General features: G+C 37.1%; 1 protein-coding gene across 1 annotated transcript in view; it reads left to right on the top strand.

Moving 5' to 3' along the window:
• sik2b (salt-inducible kinase 2b) overlaps positions 1-23,392 on the top strand; it is a 54,203-nt gene that overhangs the window by 4,922 nt on the left and 25,889 nt on the right. Inside the window, exons 2-3 of the mRNA XM_038298552.1 lie at positions 3,317-3,433; positions 9,857-9,920. Of these exons, the coding sequence (XP_038154480.1) occupies positions 3,317-3,433; positions 9,857-9,920 (181 nt within the window). The remainder of the gene's footprint in view (positions 1-3,316; positions 3,434-9,856; positions 9,921-23,392) is intronic.

Genomic DNA, 23,392 nt, shown 5'->3' with positions numbered 1-23,392 from the left:
TAAACCACAGCTTAACATCACATGAAACTGCAGATCTGCTGTGTTTGTGAACACGTGTTTACACGTCCTTAGGTTGGTACAACTCCTGTGTGCGTAACCTACTTTTTTCCACTGACCTATTTGCCGGATTTTTCGTTATTTATATTGCAGCTTGTGGTCCCATCTTAAAATCAGCAGGTCCTATATTTATTGATTTTATGATATTAGAAAACTCCAATTATCACCAACGTTTACACCGAATCAACAAGCAACAATTAATTTTTAAATATCAGATATAAAAAGAATCATGTGTGTTAATAAACTCCTAAATTATGCATCTTTCCTATAGTATATGTACCTGCTAACTTAATAGTAATAGATCAGTCAGGCTATTTCCTTTGCTAACTTCTAATCGTCATAAACTAGCATGAATGAAACAGCTGTGATATGCGGTCCTATTTTAACAATTTATATGAACTTTTTAAGCTTAGTCTCCTTTTTTAGCAAGGAGAAGATGTGACCTCAGTTCGATTGGCTGACGTGCAGCGATCTGGTTAAACCTCTACCCGCTTCACTTAGAGCATTGATTTGGATGCATCTCACAAGTGGATTCCAGTCCATATGGACGACAAGCTGGACTTCGAAAAAATTAACATCTATACAAGAAGCAGACTGAGGCCCTTTTAATGAGCGTGTTGAGTTGCAGCAAATATTTAATCTCCCCCTAGGAGCTGATGTCCTCTTTTTTTTTTTTTTTTTTTTTTTTTATTTTTTTTTTTTTTTTTTTTTGCGGTTTTGTGTTGCAGGCTTCTGCCTGACTGGTGCTTGGCAGGTGCCTGGACTTTTAAAAAACTGTGATGGAGCTGTGAATAGAGTGAAGCAGGAGCCATAATGGACCATTAACTGGGGCCAGAGTTTTCTCCAGCTCTATGGAGTATAGAGCAGTCAGCATCATCATTTTAAACCTTTTTTTTCCCCATATACAAACCTTCATAAAACCTTTGTAATTCAAATGAAAAAGAAAACATCTGTCGTGGGGGAAAACGATTCAAATTTTAAATCGGGGCGCATTTAGTCTTTAGTAAAAGTCCATTAGCTTTTTGTCTTTATGTCTCTTGATTCTCCAAATCGATCAAAACAGACATATTTTCTCGGAGGTTCTGCAGGTGAGACCACAGCTTCTCTTTTCAGATCTCTTTCTAAAGTGTAGGTAAGGCATTCCTAAACTCAACGGTTTTCCCTCATCAAGTTATTTTCTGTTGATCTGGATTCATTATTCCGCCTGGTGAGACTGGAAAAAAATGAAGTCTTCTTCGCAGTAAACTTTTTGGTTCTGGACCTAAATAGTCTGATATTCCGTCTGATAATTAAAAAAAAATCTAACAAAGCTACCCTATAGCATGATGCTGCTTTAAGTATGCTGTTTTTATGGGATTGTAGCTGATCATAGCACTTTATTTCATACAGTAAGGTGATTGGAGAGTTTCTGTACCTTTGTACAGTAAGATTGCATAAATGTTTTCTCGTCTAGCTGCACGTCATGGTTTTATTTTAAATACGCAGATAAGCAAAGTTTAGAAAAAGGTCATGAGGACACTTGAAGTTTATTTTAGATTAGTCAGATGCCATAAAATTTTATGTTATCAAAGACTGAATTAAAACAGCTTAAACAAATTATAGTTTAGAGGTCTGTGTATTTAAATAATGGAGGCTAGAGCAGCTTTTCATGTTGTTCTTTTTTACTCAGTATATCTTAATCATTTTTCTGTTGAATTGATTAACCCATTTTGTTTCAAGTCACCATCCTGATGTGTTATGGGGTAACATTATGTGTTAAAATGACATTAAGTACGTGACTATATAGCTGTAATGAATGTTATCTTGCCTTCAGTTGGAATAATTACGCTCCTTCCCTAAAAAAAAGGCAACAACTCTGATTGTTATTTCTTGAAACCTGCCATTTCAGTTAAAGCCCACTACTCATATCATCATTTTATAATGTATACAGTCAATTACGCCGGCATTTAGCTGTGATTTCTGAAATTAATGTTGTTCATTTATACAATCATGTTTCTTATGGAATGCATGCTGCTTAATTGAATGAGCTGCTTTAAATTTTAAATATGGAATAGCGCATTCATTGCAGCTACCTTTTTATTTTAGAAGCCTCATTTTGAAACTGAAGTGCCTTACAATCCTTTTGGTTCGTTTTTTTTTTTTTATAGGATTTAATCCCACGGTGTGTGCCTGCTTGTGTTGTGTCAAGGGACCCCATAATGGAGTTTTAAACCTATTAAAAACTCCCCCGACTCCACCTAGTTGGCTACAAACATGACAAAGGAAGTCTAAAACTACGAGAGGTTAGAAGTAAACCAAAGTCCCTGCTTACGTGACTATGTAAAAACAAAACAAAAAAAACGAGGCTATTTAGTTTCCTTCCTGTTGCATGGAAGACGACGTGTAAGTTAAAGGAATAAGTACATGTAGATTCATCTATTGCTTTAGATGGACTGAGAAACTTCAGTAGCCGGCTGTTGAAATGCACATTCCTTTGTAATACAAAGAGACAAGAGAAAAGCTGCTAGCAGTGTTTGCTCAAAGATGAAGGATAAAATGATAAGCAGACAGGAGACAATCTTCTGGCAGCCTTTTTAAATTGCTTTGCACTATTTTGTAATTTGGGAACCCTTTAAAACGGATCTGCGGCTCTGCCCTCTCACCTGCATCAAACCACGGAGAAATAAAACAGAACTTTCTTTTAGTTTTTTTTTTGTCTTTTTAGGCTGCTTTTTAAAGCTCCCCAACAGGCCATGGTCTCCGTTGTTTAGCTTCATGTACAGTGGTGTGACTGCTGAGACCTGAGCTTTCCTGTTGTTTATTTCACCTCCTTGGCTCATAGATGCTTGGAGCACTACAGGTCACTCTGATGAATTTGTGTTTATGGCAGAGTTTGAAGGAAAGATGTTATTATTCCATGTTACCTACTAGAGTTCTGTTAATGAAAGCCCGGGATGTTTACATTCGGAGCATGCACTTTGTGTGTGTAAGATGCATGCTGTACCTTAGTGTTTTATTATGGCTTAGATTTAAAGGTTGATTATGAATGGGGGTTTTCTTGGGGAGGCTAGCATGAGAAAAGTAACAATGTTTAGACACTTCGTTTCTATTTCTACTTGTCGAACCTGTGTCTGCACATGTGCAGTAGAGCTCTGTGGGTGTTTGTTTGTTTTAGTGTAAATCAAACCTGAAAGTCTGAATGAGATCCTTTTAATTGCATGTTATCAAGAATCTGACTCTTTATTTACAGCTTTATTGGTTTCGTTTGATCGCCCCGCAGGTGGCCATAAAGATCATTGACAAGACGCAGCTGGATGCCGTCAACCTGGAGAAGATCTACAGAGAAGTTCAGATCATGAAGATGCTGGACCACCCCCACATTATCAAGCTCTACCAGGTAGGTGTTCGCCATCTGAACCTGACATCTTACAATATTTATCAGCTTTATCAGATATCATTGACTCATGCTGAACAGTAAACATCATTCCATTTTATTTTTTTGGTCATTCAACATCTGTGCTTCATAAAGGCCAGGAAAAAAACTTTTATAAAGTTGTTAAAAGCCTTGGTTCATCATTCTTTATACATACTTTTCAAGATTTAGTTTTCTTATACAGCTATTCAAGAACTTATAAAAAATATAGGGTCTCCCAAGTCTGCCCATGTTTTCTGTAGAATTGAATCTTCTGAACCATTTTTGTCTGAAACACAATTGTTTTGTTTTTTCCCCATGGTCATAAACACATAAAATACTGCAGTGTCCTTGAATAAAAATGGAATAAAGATGGAATACTAGCCACCATTTGTGTAAACAAATAATCAAGAAATGAGAAAGTTGGTGAAATGTACATTAGAGGTTTAGATGTACTTATAGACCAAAGCTTTGGTGGCATATCTTGGTTTTGATGTTTGATTTAATAGACTAAAATAAAGAAAATCTCTAGTCTGCACACCAGATAACTCATCACTGGCAGACACCTTTGAAGTAATAAATGATTTGAATGCATTTGATAAATAATAACTATTAATACAATACCTTGGGAATATTTAAAAAGAGACTTGCTTCAGGGTCAAAAGTCTGTTGCTTTATGTCTCATACTGGCTTTACTGGAATATTTTAAGACGGATCCGGATCTTGATCGAAATCGTCCCGAAATTACTTGTATATAGAAAAATAGCCAGACGTATCTAGTTATTTTTATCCTTCAAACACAACCTCCCCTCCCCTCAGGTAAAGACTATTGTTCTATCATATCTTTAGTAATCACGCTCACATTTTGGCATGTGTTATCTGCAAGGGAGTGGCATGATTACCTCAAATTAAGAAGATTAAAAGCAAAGACTTTGGTCCGCAGATATATCTAGATTAAGTGAACTGCGACGGCTCATTAGCGAATACCCAACACCCCCCGAGAGGAGCTGAACGCTCGTCTTTGTCTCTGGCTTTCAGAGGGTCTCTAGCAAAGCTCTCCCTGGAGCGCACTGTACCGTTTGTTAGAAAGCCTGTTTAGAAAAATGAGAGAGATCTCAGTTGTGACCAGAGAAAGTCCTGAACCAATGCCTTGCTTATTTAAAGGCATTTCTGCAAAGGTTTGCTTTAATTGTTATATAAAGAATCAGATCCAGACCACTACATGTAATACATGTGTTTAAAAACATCTTATAAATGTGTAATAACTCATGTTTTGGAAGAACTATTATGTAAAAGGGCTTTGAAGGAAGTTTATATAGACACAATAAGCAAATTATCTTAATTCTAAAACAAAATTCTCTGAAAAGACAGTAGTTGGTTATTTTTTTTTTTTTTTGTATAATTGGACTTTTAAAGAATACTTTTCTAAATAGGAGCTCTATGCGGTCAGAACCTGACGGCAAAAGTTTAAGAAGCTAACGGCCGAGTGCTACTGTTGAATGTCTACGTGCTTCCCGGGTCCGATTGTTGGTGTTATCCAAGTCAAAGTCTGCCTTCGTGCAGGCTGTCTGAGATCAGGGTTCACAGAGTAATATGTAACGCATGTTGCAGACTCTCTATAAACACATGTTTAAACGGGGCGGCCGGTGGGGGGCTATACAGTGAACCATCGCTTTTTGATCATCTTCTTTTGTGGTTTCTTAAGCAGCTGGGGGTGTTGAAGCACGAGATTAGTCCAGGCCATGTTCTAATACATAAGCAAACAGATCCTCTGCTTGATAGTTACAGAACATAGTTAATGACTGACTGAGTGCCTCAGTGCCGTCTCCCTGCTTGCTCCCTAGCCAAGGAAAAGCTAGATCGTCACCCTTTAGCTCTATTCTGGAGATGATGATCTTTCATCACATATCCACCCTTTGATTAACTGGCGCTTCTAAAATGAGTAGCATTTAGTTAGACATTGTAAACTATAAATCTAAGTTTGTTGCTGGGAGTTGTCGCTAGTTGTTAGCAAGAAAGAGTTTCTTAAATTATAACCTGTAATAGGGAGATGGGTTCGATATGTAAGTTTTACCCCCCCATTCTACATTATTGCTGTCACTCACTTTTTGGGCTTAAAAAAAAAATACAAATAATACAATACAAATAACCCTGTTTCCAAATGGGATTTCTATATAAAATATGAATACTAGGAAAACAAAACCCTCGCTTTGTGCACATGAGTATGTTAACATGAAACTCCACCAATGCATTTCTTCCATGAATAAATTGAAACCACTTTTTTACATATTTTACAAAAAAAAAAAGCCCTTGCATTAAATCAAACCTACAATTGACTGCATTAGGTTAGTTAAGATTACTACCCTAATGGAAGAAAGAAGAATGAATGAAAGCTTGAAAATAATCTGCTGGACATTTAAATTGATCCAGACAGAGCTGGTGGAAGAAGTTCAGGTTTGTCGGCTGTTTCACTTTTTTACACTCCTGCCCATAAATTCCCTGTCAGATTTAGATTGGTGCTTCATGATGGTCTATTAAAAATAGGGCTGGGTAATAAATAATAATAAAGCAATAAAATAATTTAATAAAATTTTTTTTGTTTGTGGGGATTTGATTTTTAGAAATTAAATTTTTTTTTCCTTGAGCTTCCATAGCTGATAAACTAGCTCTCTGTGTGATGCCAAAAGCTACGCACATTCACTTTGTTGCCTTTTTTTAAGGTCACCTCCCAGAGGGGACAATTGAAATCAAAGCTAGTCAAACTGTCCTTTTTTTTTTTTTTTTTTTTTTTTGTAATGAAACCTAAATGAGAAAAAGGGAAAAAAAAAAGATTAATCAGATTTTATAGGGAAAAAATTGGGGATTTCAATTTTAAGCTATATTATCCAGCTCTTGTACAAAGGATTGATTTTTGGCAGTATGCTCACCCTCATTGATCATTCAAGAACGCTCAGTTCTTGGTGTTGCATCAATATCTCCAGAACACACGACATGAGGACTAAACCCACTTCTAATAGTCACTGTGACCAAAAATAATAGTTTTATCAGAACAGAGCACAGGGCTCCATAATATTTAATACATTTGTCTCTGTGTTTGTTTTTTACAAAGTGGCCTAACAGTCAATGTCGGGACTTCTCCCTTTGTATGGTGAAAACCGTTGGACAGCTTGAGTCAATCACTTGTTTTCCTTGGGTTGATACGCACCTTTTGGACCAACCACTCTCATCTCTGGGACCAGAACTTCTTGCTGAATAAAACCAAAGCTAGACGTTCCTGATGTGTTTGAAGGATGGGATGAACATTGCTTTTTTTTAGACAGCTGGAAATGTTTGCAAGGAGTAACTATGGCTGTGATGGTCCACTGTGGGGACAGACTTATGCTTAGGGTCTTATTGTAATGCATCCACCTCTGTGTCTCCTTATGTGAACTGACGTTTTAGAAGCTTAAAAGACCCTGAGATCACCTTCGAGGCTTTTCAAAATTAGATTAAGGCATTGTGATCTTTGTGTATATTAACAATTACATTTGAAGATGAATCCCCTTTACCCAGTGTATCTCTCATTATTCTGGTTGACGGTAAATGACAATAATTGTCCTTAACAAGACTGAGCTTTATTCCATCAGGCTTTAATTATCTGATTCTTTTTTTGTGTGTGTCTTTCTATGCGTCTTAAAAGTTTTTCCTGCTGTACGTTTTGTGATTTTTGTGTCTATGAAATTGGCTTTATAAATGCACCTTACCAACCAAAAAGGGAGACGTTTAGTTTGATCTAATCAGAGATTTAAATGGAGAAAAAGGAGCCATCTTTGCATGAATGCATCTGTAATATCCACCTATATATTCGGTACATATCCAGCTGTAAATTTAGTTCATAATACTAGTTATCTATATAGATTATATTCATAGGACAAATCTATTAGTAAGATTCTATTTATAATGGTATTCATCTCTATGCTTATTCAGTAGAAACTCATGTCCTGTATTTATGGAACCATTATTTATTCTGCACTTGCTGCTATTGCACTTCTGGTTAGACCTAAACTACATTTTGTTGCCTTGTACCTGTACCTTGGCAATAACAATAAAGTTGATTCTAATCTAATCTGGTAAACATTTTAATTCTAAGGACATTAAGTAAATTTAAGAGCTATTAGATGCGTATATCAGCAGTGTATGTTTTATTTTGTAGAGATTGTTTTGTTCCCCCTTGCATCGTTTTTTACCTTTTTAATAAAAGAAAAAAACTCTCAGAAATGCAACAGTTTCAAAAGTTTCTTTTACAAAATGTTTTTTTCCGTTGTCGCTGCGAAGAAGAAAAAAACCTTGTTACATAAACGACCCAGTCCTGCTCTTTCATTTAGGGAACGTAAATAAATGTTCATTATCATCTCAAAACCATGTGACACTGGTCCATCTATGTGCTGGGTTATTTTAGTACGTTTCATTATTTTAAATTTTTTTCCTTCAGCAGGCCCTGGTCTGTCCAATCAGCTCGGCTCAATTATTTTGTTCTCTTCCCTCCTCATAAACTGGGGCTGACCCTGTGGCCTTAGGAAAGTCTATCTAATGAAGACAGACAAAGGACACAAATTAACTCCTTGTTTTTTGTGTTAATAGCCCTTTCTATGACCCCCGGCCGACCATTATTTTCTGCATTTCGTTCTCATCCTGCTCTCCTCTGACTCTCCTGGGTGCTCCTTTCTGCTTTCCCGTTTACCTGCCAGTAGTCTTCCTGCAAGTGTAAAGGTTTCCAAATGACAGAGGAGCTTTGTCTGTACCAATCTGCAATGTGAGGCCTAGAGAATATTTAAATTTCATATAACAAGAAAAGATCCTTGAATTTATCCATAAATAATGTAGAGATGCATTTAACCGTTACAGGATGTGGGCACTCAAAAGGACTGGAGTTTGCATTAGAAGAGTTAAATCAATAAAAGGTTTTTCAATTATTTAAATTACTGCTATGTAAACATTAAATGAGTACGAGTTTATTTAACACTCAGTTAACCACAGGAGGCAATTCTGTTCTCTATTGCAACAGTATAAGTAGAGGAAATGGAGACGAGTGCAAGAAAACACTAATATTTATCGCTTTTTCTCTTTTTGCAGTTTCTTCTTTTTTGTGGAAAATTCATTTTTTAAAACCCAAACGTTTTAAATATTTGTGCCAAAAATGCACTTCTGCTTTTGTTTTCTGCATTTCCTGTCAACAACAGCAGTTTTGTCTGTGTCTTTACATGGAGGCCATCTAAGGGGTGTTGCCTTTGTAAATGAATAAACCACAAGTAGCAAACTGACTGACATTTACTTATTACACTACTGAATACATTTCCGACATAAAATGACATGTATAAACATCCATAACTTGCACTCGGTGTATCACAAACTAAACCTGGTAACTCATTATTAGTAGCAAATTATCCAGAGTGTTCATGGAGGAAACTGCAGATGATTAAGAGATCTGAAATCAAATAAAAATTCCCTCAACTTGCAAGAGATTCTGGATTATCAGTAAAGTCACACATCCAGGTCTGGAGTAGAATAGAAAGCAGAATATGAATACAAATTTAATATTTCCAACTTATCCATTCATCCCATTGCCTCTTTTTAATTCAATTATTCAGTGGAATACTCTTTGTCCATCTGTCCAGCGTATTTTGCTTACATAAATACAGTCTCACCACTGTCTAAAGATCCTAATTTTTAAGTAAAGATCTGGATTTTTAAGTTTTATTTTTTTTTTCTCTGTTAATATGTTAAGAATTATGAAAGTTTTACAGCCACCCTAATGGTAAGAACAATGTGAATGCTCCAGGTTACTCACACTTAATCAATAAATTGTTTGACACAGAGGGCAGAATATTTTTGCTAAACTACCCAGCATTCTTTTTTTTTTATTGCCCAAATTCATGAATTGTTTTGTGCAACAGATGGAATACTGATTTCAAAAGAGGAGTGTGGGATTTCTAGTGTGAATGTCTGGCTGGCAGTGTCTGATTCATCCCACCGTCCTCATCTGATGCTCCACTCGGCGGTTTAATTCTATTCATATCCTGAGTGTTTCTGCTTTTAAATCGGTCCTCCTACACAACCCAGCACCATGTCAGGACTGAAAGGTCTAAAGTACCATTCAGATCCACTCAGCAACACCAACCGTCCACCTTCGTTCTTTTACATGGATGCCGTATTTAGAGCCTGTTGCCATTCATATGTTTTGTTTGTGTGGGATTTTTCTGAATGCCAAGTTTGTATTATTTAGAATGTTTTAATGCTCTCTGCGGTCTGTTCATGTCAATTCTCTGGTAAAATGACTTCTGAAAAATAGTTTCTTTGTGTATTTACACACATTTTGTTTTTCTTCCCTTCCTTTTTGCTCCCTGTTCCTTCATCATCTGTTTTCCTCAGGTGATGGAGACGAAGAACATGCTTTATTTGGTCACAGAGTATGCAAAGAATGGGGAGATCTTTGGTAAGTTTTTTATTTTAAAATTGACCTTACTTGTCTAACCAAACTCTCACATTCTTCCTCCTTCTGACAAACATTAAAGTGTTGAAGTCTTATTGAGCTTACGTTGCACTCTGCTTTGTAGCCCTAATCTCAAAGGTCACATGATTGATGGAAATCTGAGAACAATGCTCTAATGTAACCCTCCTCTTGTCCTGCCGAAGTTGTTCTTGTATAATTGACATATGAATGACATCACTAAAAGCCTGTTAAGGCCTCAGAAAGGCAGCCTCAAAGAGATAAAGGTTAATTAATGACTACTAGTGCTGCACATTCAGTTCCAATGGACCATTTTACTGTTAAATGTCAAGATATGACTTTCTACCATCTGCTCTGTCATTCCCCCTCTTGATTAAAATTGCTTTTATATTACATCTAAATATTGCCTCTTAAGCCCACATCAGACCTGAATTGCAATATAATTTGTCCTGACTGCATTGACAAGGCTGATGGTTTTAGTTTATTTCTGTTTGAACTATTTAAGCAGTTTTGTATTGTGTAACAGGAATCAAACATGTGACTGGAGCGACGAAGAAGCTCCAAGCTTTCTGAACAAACAGTCTTTATAAGCCCCCAGTTTATATGGTAGAAATCCATTAATGTTGATGAAGCTTAAGGGTGAATGCAGAAAAAGTTCGATTTAGTTTTATGAGAAACTGTAAATTTGAAATGCAAAATAGTGCTTCTTTTATAGGTGGTCACTGAATAGAAAAACCTTTTTTTGTATCATTTTAAAATCTTGTGTTTAAGAAGACTAACTTTAAAAAAAATGAAACTTTTACTCATTCCACGCTATACTTTGAAAACAACTACCTCTGACTTAAACCACAATAAAAACAGGGCAAAAACACATTCATATAATCAGAATTCACGTAATTTAAACACATGCTGCAATTATAATAAAGTTTAATTAATTCATGTCTTTACTATAAAGCTGCAGTCAGTTTTAGATCAATTGTTTTGATCTAAATGGAAAAAGAACAAATTCTGGAATTACAAAAAATACTAATCTCCATGAGATAAGGAATTGAAACAAAGAAAAAATATTTAAAATTTTAGACAGTTCATTGAGACATTTTACTGGAGGACTAACATATATGCCCTGGTACAAGTTAGCCCAGACAAGTCAGAACACAGCAAGAATAGCACTTGGAGATAAGAACTTATCTTGGTCTACCATGGCACTCTTGTGCGCTCAATCGCTGTCGCATATGCACGGCACAAGCACAGTTTGTACAATATGTACAGACTGCAATCTTCAATCCAGCCTATTGGACATGGGCCTGCAGAAATGGCTGGTTGTAGTTATGTTTAGTCGGAAACCAAAAATGAGAAGAACTTTGCAGCTCATGAAAAGAGATCGGTCATAAATAAAAATTTTACATTTCACTCACTGATGTTTTTTTTTTCTGTTTTTGTTTTTTTTACTTTATAAAAAAGTAGAAAAAATCAAATATTTTCACAGCAAGTTTAAGTATAAAAAAAAAAAAAAAAAAAAAAAAGTGTTTAATCATTTATTGAGGAAGTGACAGTGCAGAAAAAGGATTAGATGACCAAATAAAAAAAGAAGCTGCTATCGGATAATGCATATTAAGTTGAAGGGTGAATAGCCAAGTCATATGTAGATACAAAAAAGACCAAAAACAATTGTTTTCATGATAAAATAGTATTTAAAATAGTGTTTTTATATTCCTTTTTATGAGTCTAAATAGAATTCCAGCATTGGGTGCAGTGAGCAGACATAAGCAGACTAGGAGCCGTCTACAGACAGCACCATGGAACTATCTGAAAGGCGGATAGCGATAGGCAACGCATCTACTTAATAGAGCCTGTTCGTCCTGCAGTGCCACACAGTAAAGCGATGGCACAGCATGGTCGGAGACAGTCTGATAATAACTAAATAAACCCCTCCAAAGCAACTCTAATTTCTATTAAATCCTTCCCAAAGCCTTTTCAGTTAGAAGATCAAGGGAAAGAAAATTCTTGTTCCTAGCATGCAGGGACCGTTTGCTAGGAACATCCATAATCCATAATCTCGGCTGTGATAGCTCCGGCTTCAATGAATTCCAGCATTTGTACTTTATTCCGATTGCTATTCCAATCTTATCCCTTTTGGAATCAAATATTTTATGCTTTTTTTAGACTGGATGTTGAACCTCTCTTTACTATTTTCACAACTCCACTGGAAAGTGACGTAGCTGCATTATTTATCCTCTGCCCACACGCACAACAATTGTACCTCCATTGTTATTCTTAATATGCATACATGACTATTTTTATTAAGAAATTTTGCAAAAACAAAGTGTAAAAATAAAAAATGATACCCCAGGAAGATTCAGTAATCCATTAAAAACACCTTGTGTGCAACCAGGTTGAATTACTGGTGTAAAATAAAAAAAGTCTTAATTTGACTATATACATTTTTAAAAGTAAGAAAAGAAAGGTGGATGAATGCATTATTGGTTTCCGTTGAAAGGAACTGATATAGTTAGTCTAACTGCTTATATAGGCTTTGTTTACAGTCTCAAAATTGGAATTAATGTTAATGTAAATTTATATGATTAATTATAGAGTAATAACAGAAATTTGTACATTTATATGTATTAGCTACACATTTCTGTTCTACTCTCCATAGTTTACATGTATGTAGCTTTACATCAATGCACAATAGTGGCACCAGGTGGGGCGACTTCATGTGGGAACTATTCAATAAAAAAAATCATTGCTGTACCTTCCAATGGCAGCACAAGGGAGATAGCCTTTACCATGTATAACAAACTTCAGAGAACATTCATTCATCTTGCACTTTCACAAAATGCTTAGTAAATAAAGTCAACCAACTCATGCTTTGCATCCCTTTTTTTAACTAGAAATTCAGCAGTATGTGAAGGGGGCATTTAAGATCTTGTTTTAATGAGGTCATGCTTTACTCAGTTAGCTCCTTAACCTCCAAAGACCTTGTCGACACATGAGTGTCAGCTTCCATTCCTAAAGCAGGTTTAATGTCTCAATAAGAAGAATGAAAAACTATACCTGTTTGGACGAAGTCTTTTAGCACTCAAAAATACTACACATTTACATAATGCTGGATAAAAGGCTTTTGAGCATCTTCTTGATAATAGAGCCTCACCTTTGACACTGGCTGGGAATGTTTGCAACATAACCTACTTTAGGCAGAGACGATGAGAGGATTACTTGAGCCACGCGCTGTGTCCGTCGTCATGTACGTATGCTTATTCATGTGCACCTGTGCCAGAGTCCAGGGTTCCACTGATGTTGACTCGGCAGCAGCATTTCCTGAAGAGTATGGGGGGGCAATTAAGAGTGCAGCTTTCTAGTACATAAGAAACTGCATAACCTATCAGCTAATCCATTGTTGTATACAATTGTAAGAATACATATCATAGTTTTTGCTTTATCTTCTGACTTAAAGGAGAATTCCGGTTTTTAACACTTTTAGCCCATTTTCTGTAGTGTCCAGGATGAAATCGAATGATCGACACCAAAATTTTGACAATTGGTCCTGTCTCTGCTTTTTGGCTCATTTAGAATCCACCCCTGGCTGCTTCAGAATGGCTTACATAGAGCATGTCCGATAATGTCCTTAAAACAACCTTAAATGTTCTTTTTTTAAAATATGCTACTCACCGGGTCGTCAGCGCTGTTCAATGACGTTCCAAAAAAAGTTTCGTAAAGAAAAAAACGTTCCTGTAGTGTTTTATTTCGCATTTTGTAAATCCCATTGAGTTCTGTTGGAATAGTCAATATTCCGCTGCCACCGGAAACGGAAATGGGGCCTGTTTACACAGTTGTAGTCTTTTCGCTTCACTCTGTGTACTCCGACGTCGAGAATCAAGAATCCACCTTTCGTATTCCATTTTCAGAGTTTTTTAAAGTGTTTAACAGAGACGTTAGCACCTCGACGTCGGAGTACACAGAGTGAAGCGAAAAGACTACAACTGTGTAAACAGGCCCCATTTCCGTTTCCGGTGGCAGCGGAATATTGACTATTCCAACAGAACTCAATGGGATTTACAAAATGCTAAATAAAACACTACAGGAACGTTTTTTCTTTACGAAACTTTTTTTGGAACGTCATTGAACAGCGCTGACGACCCGGTGAGTAGCATATTTTAAAAAAAGAACGTTTAAGGTTGTTTTAAGGACATTATCGGACATGCACTATGTAAGCCATTCTGAAGCAGCCAGGGGGGGATTCTAAATGAGCCAAAAAGCAGAGACAGGACCAATTGTCAAAATTTTGGTGTCGATCATTCGATTTCATCCTGGACACTACAGAAAATGGGCTAAAAGTGTTAAAAACCGGAATTCTCCTTTAAATGCTTTCTTCTACAACCTTTTTTTGTATTTGAGGGTTTTTCGAACTATAAATTGCTTAAAGGAATAGTACAGCCAAAACATGATTAGCCTTCATTTTCTACTCACCCCCATGCTGAACAACACTCTGGAGTACTTTTTTGATATCTCAAATGCATCTGGAGATCTGGGAGGCTTCTTGCTGTCTGCTGACATTCAAATAATGGAGGTCTATGGTGCCCAAGGCAGAAAGGTCCATAAAAGTCCACAAAAAACGTGTCAATATTCCCCCATACTGCTTGTCCAATGTATTCCAAGTGTCCTGAGTGGGTAGCGTCCATAATTTACTCGAAACGAAGTCATTTAGAATGTTTTTAGAGCATAAACAGTAGTGTATAGGATTTCCTAAAAGCGCGCGCCTGCGCGTTTACGACGCTGCGGAAGCCGGCAGACCAAAACCAGATGAAAGTGCGCATTCAGCGTCTGCTCTGCCGATAATGCAAGCGTAGAAGAAGAAATGTGCTGTTTACCTGTGCAAAGAAAGAAACAACGAAAGAAAAATGTCTGAGGACTTCAGTGTTGAGGAAAGAGCATGAGTTCTTTGCCGAGCTGAATGCGCACTTTCATCTGGTTTGGTCTGCCGCAGTTTCCGTAGCGTCGTGAAGTCGCAGGCGCGCGCCTTTTATGGACCTTTCTGCCTCGGGCACCATAGACCTCCATTATTTGAATGTCAGCAGACAGCAAGAAGCCTCCCAGATCTCCAGATGCATTTGAGATATCAAAAAAGTACTCCAGAGTGTTGTTCAGCATGGGGGTGAGTAGAAAATGAAGGCTAATCATGTTTTGGGTGTACTATTCCTTTAAGATGATCCTGTAGCATCTCTATTAGATTTAACACAGAGGATCTTCTGTGTTTAAGATTTTTTTTATTTATTTTTTTATCCTGGTCCATAACCTAAGTGTCCTTGTTTTTGAGGTAACAAGCTGATTGTTACCATCTTTTTCTGAAAGAGAGAGTAATTTATGCTTCATCAAGGTCCTAAAGCACAAAGGCAACCCAAGACCATCACATTGTTTAACTGAGGGTAGATGATTTTTGTTAGGTTAGGTTGTTGGTTAACTCTTCCTTTGTGGATATTGGTCAAAAACATCACATTTGTTGTCTTTAGGAACTTCAGACCCAGAGGACTTTAAAAGTATGTTACTTGGACTATGGACACAAAAGAATTAACATTTTATATTTTATGATAAAAACAGGATTCTCGAGTCCAGAAGAAGAGTGGAGACTTATTCAAGTCATGTTGCTTGAAGTCCAATCAGTGATGGTTTAGGGAGCTATGTCCTTTGCTGGTGTCGGCCTTTTTTATCAAGTCCAAAGTCTGTGCACTTCTACCAGGAAACATTTAAGCACCTAATGCTTCCTACAGTAAATCTTCACGAAGGAGTAGATTTATCTTTCCACAGCATAAAGTACCAACACCTGCTCTAAAGACTTAATGGACGGCTTTCAAATATGCCTGGTCTAAACTTCATAGATGATCTGTGGAGAATTGTGGAAAGGAAAATAAAAGCGACAAACCAAAAACGACACATTAGAGCTAAAGGCCACTGATTAAAGCAATATGGGCTTGTTTAGCACCTCAATGCTAATCATGTCCAGGCTATGATGCCTTTACGAAGTCATTTATGCACAACCAGCCTTGATGAAATACTTTGTACAATACGTAGACACGTATTTCTGTAGGCTGACATTTAAAAAGGGTCTAATATTTTGAGATACTGGATTTTTGAAAACCAAACAAAGTGTTCTAATAGTTTAAGTCAGTTTACTATGGTATATGTTTTGAGATCCGTCTTTACTCCAATCCACAGAAATTTGTTTTGTCCAGCAAACATGTTTTTTCTACCCCAAAATAGAGCATCTTACCATCTTCCTCTAAATAACCAGGATTTTTAAAACCAATTTCCTGTAATCCACTTTTTTTTTATCTCTACATATTATGAAACCATTCTGTCCTGATTCCTTAGACCCCTGCTTTGATTGCACAATGAGATGAAGTTATGTAAGGCTTTCATATGTCAACATCAGCTTTAGCAACAGCAGCTTTGACAGATACATTTGTACCTAGAAGAGTATTACAGTATTCAGTCTCACAAAATTGAACAATTGCTTTTGACTTAGAAATAGACTTTCTGGTGGTGGATCGAGTCGTTGAGTCAGTAGGGCTCAGTAAAACTGATAAGCTGCCAAGGCAGATCTCTGCTTGCTTCACTTTCTGTTGCTCCCCAGAGAGTTTCTCCCGTTTTCCTGACATGAAGGATCTTTGATGTCTGCTTCTGACCATAGGTAGTAAAGACTAGAAGATGTGATCTATAGTAAAGCCATGAATTAAACCAGTTTAAAAGCTGTTTCAGTTGGAGGGGTAACATCTATCTAAAGATGCAAAGACAAAGGAAAAGATCTGGTTTAGTGCCAGGAGGCAGAGAATAGTTGGGTCTGTTCCTGTGAAACGATGCTCAGGCGATGTGACGAGCACATTTAGACATCGGTGCCTGTTTGCTGATGTGCCTTTTGTGTCCGTCAGTCTCTCCGTCGTCTGGCTCATCACCGCAGGACAGATCAAACCTGGAAAATGGGTCAGCTGCAAATATGCTGAGCAGTGGCGGGAGGGGATATGAAGGAAAACTGAGGCGCGGGTAGGGGGACATCCTTTTGAATTTGAGAGGCAGTGGGGAAATGTAGGGCATGCATATTTAAGAAAGCACTGCTGGAGAGAGTGAAGCGTAGTAGCTGACAGTGAAATCACTCGAGCAGATCTCTTATCTCACAGTCTGGAGAGTGCAACCTTCAAAGCTGCACTTTGGCTATTTTTGATGCGCTTTCTTGTTTAAGTATAGGTGTATATAATACACCATACATCATGTTTCATGTTCTCTAGCCTGTTTGCTGGCATATGGGTGTGGCAACCTAAATTGGATGACCTTGTTAGCATAACTGTTGATGAATCATAAGGATGATTGTTTGGTATCCCAGACAGGACTTTGGGTCTTTTCTCCTAGAGAAGTGACTCCTAGCTCTGGAAAAGCATGATGCCCATTTGGTGAGGAACTAATCCAGCTGTGTTAAAATGGCAGAATTAGGCCATTAACTTTAAAGCTTTTAAGTTGGAATAGTTTCATACAGAGACCAGGACGTGTGCCGTTTTCTCACTTGGCTTAATGTGCCATTTGATCAGGGCTTTTTAACTCAACACTCTCTACTAACTCACTGCTTCAGTGCAATTATTACCATTTAATTCCTAAGTTAAGTGGTTATCGCGTTCATACACGCACCCTGAGACGTGATTTTTCCCTTCTGTAAATGTACAATATGTGTTCAGCTGAATGACTGGCACAATTTCCATATAATCTTTATGGAATCCTCTGGCTGTGTGTGGGGAAAAAAACCTAGTGGGGTAAATCTGTGAAATTAATCTATGAGGGTTTTTTTGTCTTTTTTTCTTCCTTTTCCATTGTAATTTTAACCTGGGATAGGTTTTTCCCATCTTTAGTAACTGCCAACTTGTCAAATCAATTATGGGTCTTGTTTTATCTTAACGCGATAAATGCAGGAGTCTTCATTGTGTTACCAAGAGACAGCTAATGATTAGTGGGCAAAAGGTCCAAATGGGTATGCACATTAAACATGAAGTAGGAATTTTAAAACATAGATTTATAAATTTCTTCTGCATTTCCTTTTTTTAAGTCACAAATTATAAACAAACAAAACAAACCTGAGTGCATAAAATGATTAAGAGTAGGAATTTGGAGATACAATACAATTCACCACACAATTTATCCTGGTACAGTACCAAAGACGACATATTGCAATATTTTTTTTTTTTTTTTAGCAGTGGCTGGTATCATGCGGCTGAATAATGGGCTCTTAGGCGGTGCGCTGCCAACTAGTTGCTGGAGGTTTAAACTTTATATAAAAGTAAGACAATGGCATGGATTTTTGCCTATGAATATTTTTTACGTTTCAGATCCATTTAGCCATGTTTTCTGGATATACTAATATTATCTGGTAAAGTATTGTTATATTTTACAGAATGAACTGGTTGTGCCGAACTCTGTGCCATTTGTAGCTTTTGCAACAACTCAGACTGAGTGTCTGAAATATCTGTAAATTTCTCATCACTCTTTGTTGCAGCTTTAATTCAGCCTGTTCAAGTCATCCAACATGAAAATAACTTTCTCATCAGTTAACTGATTATTTTGCTGAATTGTTTAGGATCATGATAATTATCTCAGGGCCTTCTTTTTGTTTTTGGTCAGCATTATTATTAGGATGTTTATTATATTTGACGTCAGTTTGCCCAGTCTCTTTTTCTCTATTCAGCCATGTATAACTCTCCTACAACTTCTAACATAAAATTCCCATAAACCTAGACACTTTTATAATTAAATTGGACTAAATTAAGAAAGGATACATATTACAATATGTGGTGAACAGAGAAACGTCTATTTGCTGCAGCTGATGCTGTGATATGTTAACATTAAATGAAAGGTTAATACTCTGCTAATTCTGACCCTGGCCCATTTCAGACTCTTGGCCCGTCCTGTATTGAATCAGCAGTGATGTATATCAACATGCATGTAGATGTGACTTTAATGAGGCTTCTGCTTTTAGTGGTTAGGGGAATCAGTTACTGTTGTGGAAACAGAGTGTGTGTTAACAAGTTATCCACACACTCCATGCCCGCCCAACAATGTCATCTGAAGTGTTGCCAGAGCTCAGTCCAATGAGCCGGCTCAATGTGTGTCCTGTCCAAACCTGAGCAGCTGTTAGGAGACTTAGCTTCTCGCCTAGCTCTTAGCAGAAGTGGAGCACGCCAGTCGTTGAGCTGTTCCCCGATGTCCCTGTGATTCATCCTTGTTCTGTTCTCTTTCCCAGAATGCAGCTCCCCTTGCATCATGTTCTGAGGCCCTCGCCATTATCAGTATCAGTGGATTGCTCATCGTTCAACCAACCTGACATCTTTCTGTCAGCATGTTTCTATTGCCCAGTTGTAATCGCCTGTTGTTCAAGGGCACAATGGCAACACTAAGATGCTTCTCACTATTGCACAACATGAATAAAACTTAAAAACTACAGCATTAAAACAAGGGAACTGTTTGCTTTTTAGATCAGAAACCCAGTAAAGTTGATGCAAAAGGATTTAACAGCTGTGGAGCTTTTGTTTTTTCATTTCTAGTGAAATTAGCCCTTTATCCTTATTAAAAAAAATTCTCCTGATTCTTTGACTTGTATAACAAGAAAAAAGAAAAAAATACGTTAAGATCATCTGAGATCTGAGACTGCATTGCAATATTTCACATGTTTTTTTATTCCAGAAAAGATGTATATGTTCACCTTATAAAAATTATTTGTTTTACTCTATTAGACAATAACTATTGGTATCATCAAAGCAATACTGCATAACCTTTGAACCAAATACTAGCTTGATTTAAGATAAATGCAGTGATGTTTTTCACTATACAGTAGTTGTGGATTAATGCTCCATGAGCTGTTCTTCTCAAAACCTCACCTCGCTGAGCCCATAACTCCCCTTAAATACTAGAGAGATGGCCCTGGAATATATTATTTTTTTGTTCTCTGATGTTCAATTTTTTTTAGAATAGAAAATCCCTTTATTGTCTGACAATGGGGAAATTGTGGGACAATAAACAGATTTTCTATTTAATCTAGAAGGATTAATTCAGTCTCATTGATTCCAAAACACAGAGGGAGAGGTCTGATTTTGTAACTGCACAGCTTTGCCATTGGCATTTTAAGGGTTGCTAAACCTGGAAGTTACAGGTCTAGCACCCCTAAAAGTTAAAAGTTGCACACTGTTGCTTCAAAGGGACCTAGTCTTGTACTATAAGGATGGAGTTCTATGTCAGTACTCACTCTGGTTTAATTAATGTAAATTTGAGATGTAAATTTTACTAATTTTGTTAGTAAATGTAAGTCTTTTATACTCATATTGGCCAGAATATTAACAAACCTGAAGATGAACTTACACAGGATATGCACTTTCCAATGCAATTTCTCATAATAACACAAAAATATTCACTTATGTTTGCATTTAAAATTAAAATTTTCCTTAATGTTCTGATAGGATCTGGGAAGGATTCAACAGAACTTAGTTGCTGTAGATAATTTTATTTAATTAGTATTGGTTGGTTTTAAACCAGGCCACGCTATTGCTTTACCACAAGACATTGCGGGACGGCTGGGATCTTGCATTGTCAATTTCAGATTTCTGTTACTTCTGGCAGATGGTTCCACGTCATTTGTCATCCTACCCTGTGCTGGGATTCTATTTAGGCTCAAACAAGACTATAAAAACACTATCATGACTGAAGCTTCTTGTATTTTAGTAATTTTATCATGTTCAAATGTTTCTTTCTTTTCTTTTTTTGTACAGGCATATTAAGTTATGATGGCTTTTTCAAGTTAATCAGAGCCTTTATGATTTACTTATCAATGAATTGGTTTCTTTAGTATAAATATGGCAATAAACCAATGCCATTTGTGGTTGCTACTCTTCAAGACAAGGCTTTGACTGGCGCCAAATTTATCTCAGCACTGCACACTAGTAGGGCATTAAAAAGATCCAAGCTTGTGGTATGAAAAATTTTGTCAATGCACATTAGAAAATAATAAACATTAGATGACATATTAATTGATTTGATATAATTTATGGGGTTTTTAACAGTGTTCACCAGACTGGTGTGTTTTGCTCTGTGTACCTGAATCCTAAATGCTTCACACCCAACTCAGTAGTCAATTGGTCAGGTCTTCACGGCTGCTTCTTGGATTTTCTGCTCTGACTCTTATTTTATTTTTAGGTAATCGTGTTTTCAGCCACTCCTCTGTTTAGAGAGAAGACATGAATATATGGCAACACAGAATTCAAGCCCCAAAATGCACATGTTCCTAAAACACAGTTTGATAATCCAATCAAGTTTGTTGGTCTTTGTCTAATTGTTGTAACATGTTTCATTACAGTTTCAGTTGTTTCTGATCCAGGCAGGAACATTTTCATTACTTTCCTCTCGGCTGCTTTTTCTAATTTGTTTGTTTTGTTTGGACATGCACCTGATATATAATCAATCAGGATGCTCAATGATGCCTGTTTTTAGATTGTATTATGTTATATATTAGATAAAATGTAGCTTTATTAGCTTTGTTGCATAAATAAGGATACTTGTATTCTGGTAATTTCTGTTGGATGCAAAGCTCCATCACAGAACCTGCTGCATGTTAATATTACGGCGATGTTTTTGCATCAGTTGTTGAATTATCTGTAAACAATATATTTTTAGATGCATTTTACTTTTTACTGAGAGGACTACTGCAGGTTGGACCGCAAAGAAAAACAGAAATAGACATTTGTAAGATTCTTATTGCTGCATCTTTACTGTGCAACTTTGAAGCTTTTGGTCTTAAGTCATTTTGAATGTTTAGAATTTGTCCTAACACTCAGCTGACCCTTCACTGAACCCTTGACTAAGGAAACGCAGAACGCAGGTGTTGCTTATTTTTTGAAGCACCAGGATAAATATCTCCTCAGCTTTAAAATTACCGGTTAAATTGATTACAAAGTATCACATCTTAAGTTTTAAAACCACAAATTGTGCAGATGAGAAATTATCTAGTAAGCCCTTTTATGTGCCCAAACAATAAGCTCCGTTTGAAACCGGATTTTCTTTGTGTTTAAGTGGACTTGGTGCATTGTCTGTGTTTGCTAAGTGTGGTTTGGGTTCATGCCAGCTGGAGGGAGAGCCACTGCAGTGTCCCTTCTTGTTTGCTGTTATGTGTGAATTGAAGAGAGAAGTGCGAAGATGAACCCTGCCGACGTCAACAAACTTCACATAGATCTGTTGGTTATCATTTGTTTACAAAAAAGAAAAAAGTTTAACATGTATTGTTAAACAGTTACAGGTGCTGGTCATAAAATTAGAATATCATGAAAAAGTAGATTGATTTCAGTAATTCCATTTAAAAAGTGAAACTTGTATATTATATCCATACATTACATACAAACTCATATATTTCAGATGTTTATTTTGTTTAATTTTGATGATTACAAATGACAACAAATGAAAATCTCAAATTCATCATATCAGAAAATTAGAATATTACTGAAGACCAATAAAAACAAAGGATTTATAGAAATGTTGGCCAACTGAAAAGTATGAACATGAAAAGTATGAGCATGTACAGCACTCAGTATTTAGTTGGGCCTCCTTTGGCCTGTATTACTGCAGCAATGCGGCGTGGCATGGAGTCGATCAGTCTGTGGCACTGCTCAGGTGTTATGATAGCCCAGGTTGCTCTAATAGTGGCTTTTAGCTCTTCTGAATTGTTGGGTCTGGTGTATTGCATCTTCTTCTTCACAATACCCCATAGATTTTCTATGGGGTTAAGGTCAGGAGAGTTTGCTGGCCAATTAAGAACAGGGATACCATGGTCCTTCAACCAGGTACTGGTAGCTTTGGCACTGTGTGCAGGTGCCAAGTCCTGTTGGAAAATGAAATCTGCATCTCCAAAAAGTTGGTCAGCTGCAGGAAGCATGAAGTGCTCTAAAACTTCCTGGTATGTGGCTGCGTTGACCCTGGACCTCAGAAAACACAATGGACCAACACCAGCAGATGACATGGCACCCCAAACCATCACTGACTGTGGAAACTTTACACTGGACTTCAAGCAACGTGGATGAAGTGCCTCTCTTCTTTTCCTCCAGACTCTGGGACCTTGATTTCCAAAGGAAATGCAAAATTTACTTTCATCAGAGAACATGACTTTGGACCACTCACCAGCAGTCCAGTCCTGTTTCTCTTTAGCCCAGGCAAGACGCTTCTGACGCTGTCTGTGGTTCAAGAGTGGCTTGACACAAGGAATGCGACAGCAGAAACCCATGTCTTTCATACGTCTGTGTGTGGTGGTTCTTGAAGCACTCACTCCAGCTGCAGTCCACTCTTTGTGAATCTCCCCCACATTTTTGAAGGGGTTTTGTTTCACAATCCTCTCCAGGGTGCGGTTATCTCTCTTGCTTGTACACTTTTTTCGACCACATCTTTTCCTT

This window comes from Cyprinodon tularosa, unplaced genomic scaffold (assembly GCF_016077235.1).
Source record: "Cyprinodon tularosa strain WSP-4 unplaced genomic scaffold, ASM1607723v1 ctg41, whole genome shotgun sequence".
Lineage (NCBI taxonomy): Eukaryota > Metazoa > Chordata > Actinopteri > Cyprinodontiformes > Cyprinodontidae > Cyprinodon > Cyprinodon tularosa.
The sequence above is the reverse complement of the archived record's forward strand: the minus strand, read 5'-3'. Positions and strand labels throughout refer to the sequence as shown.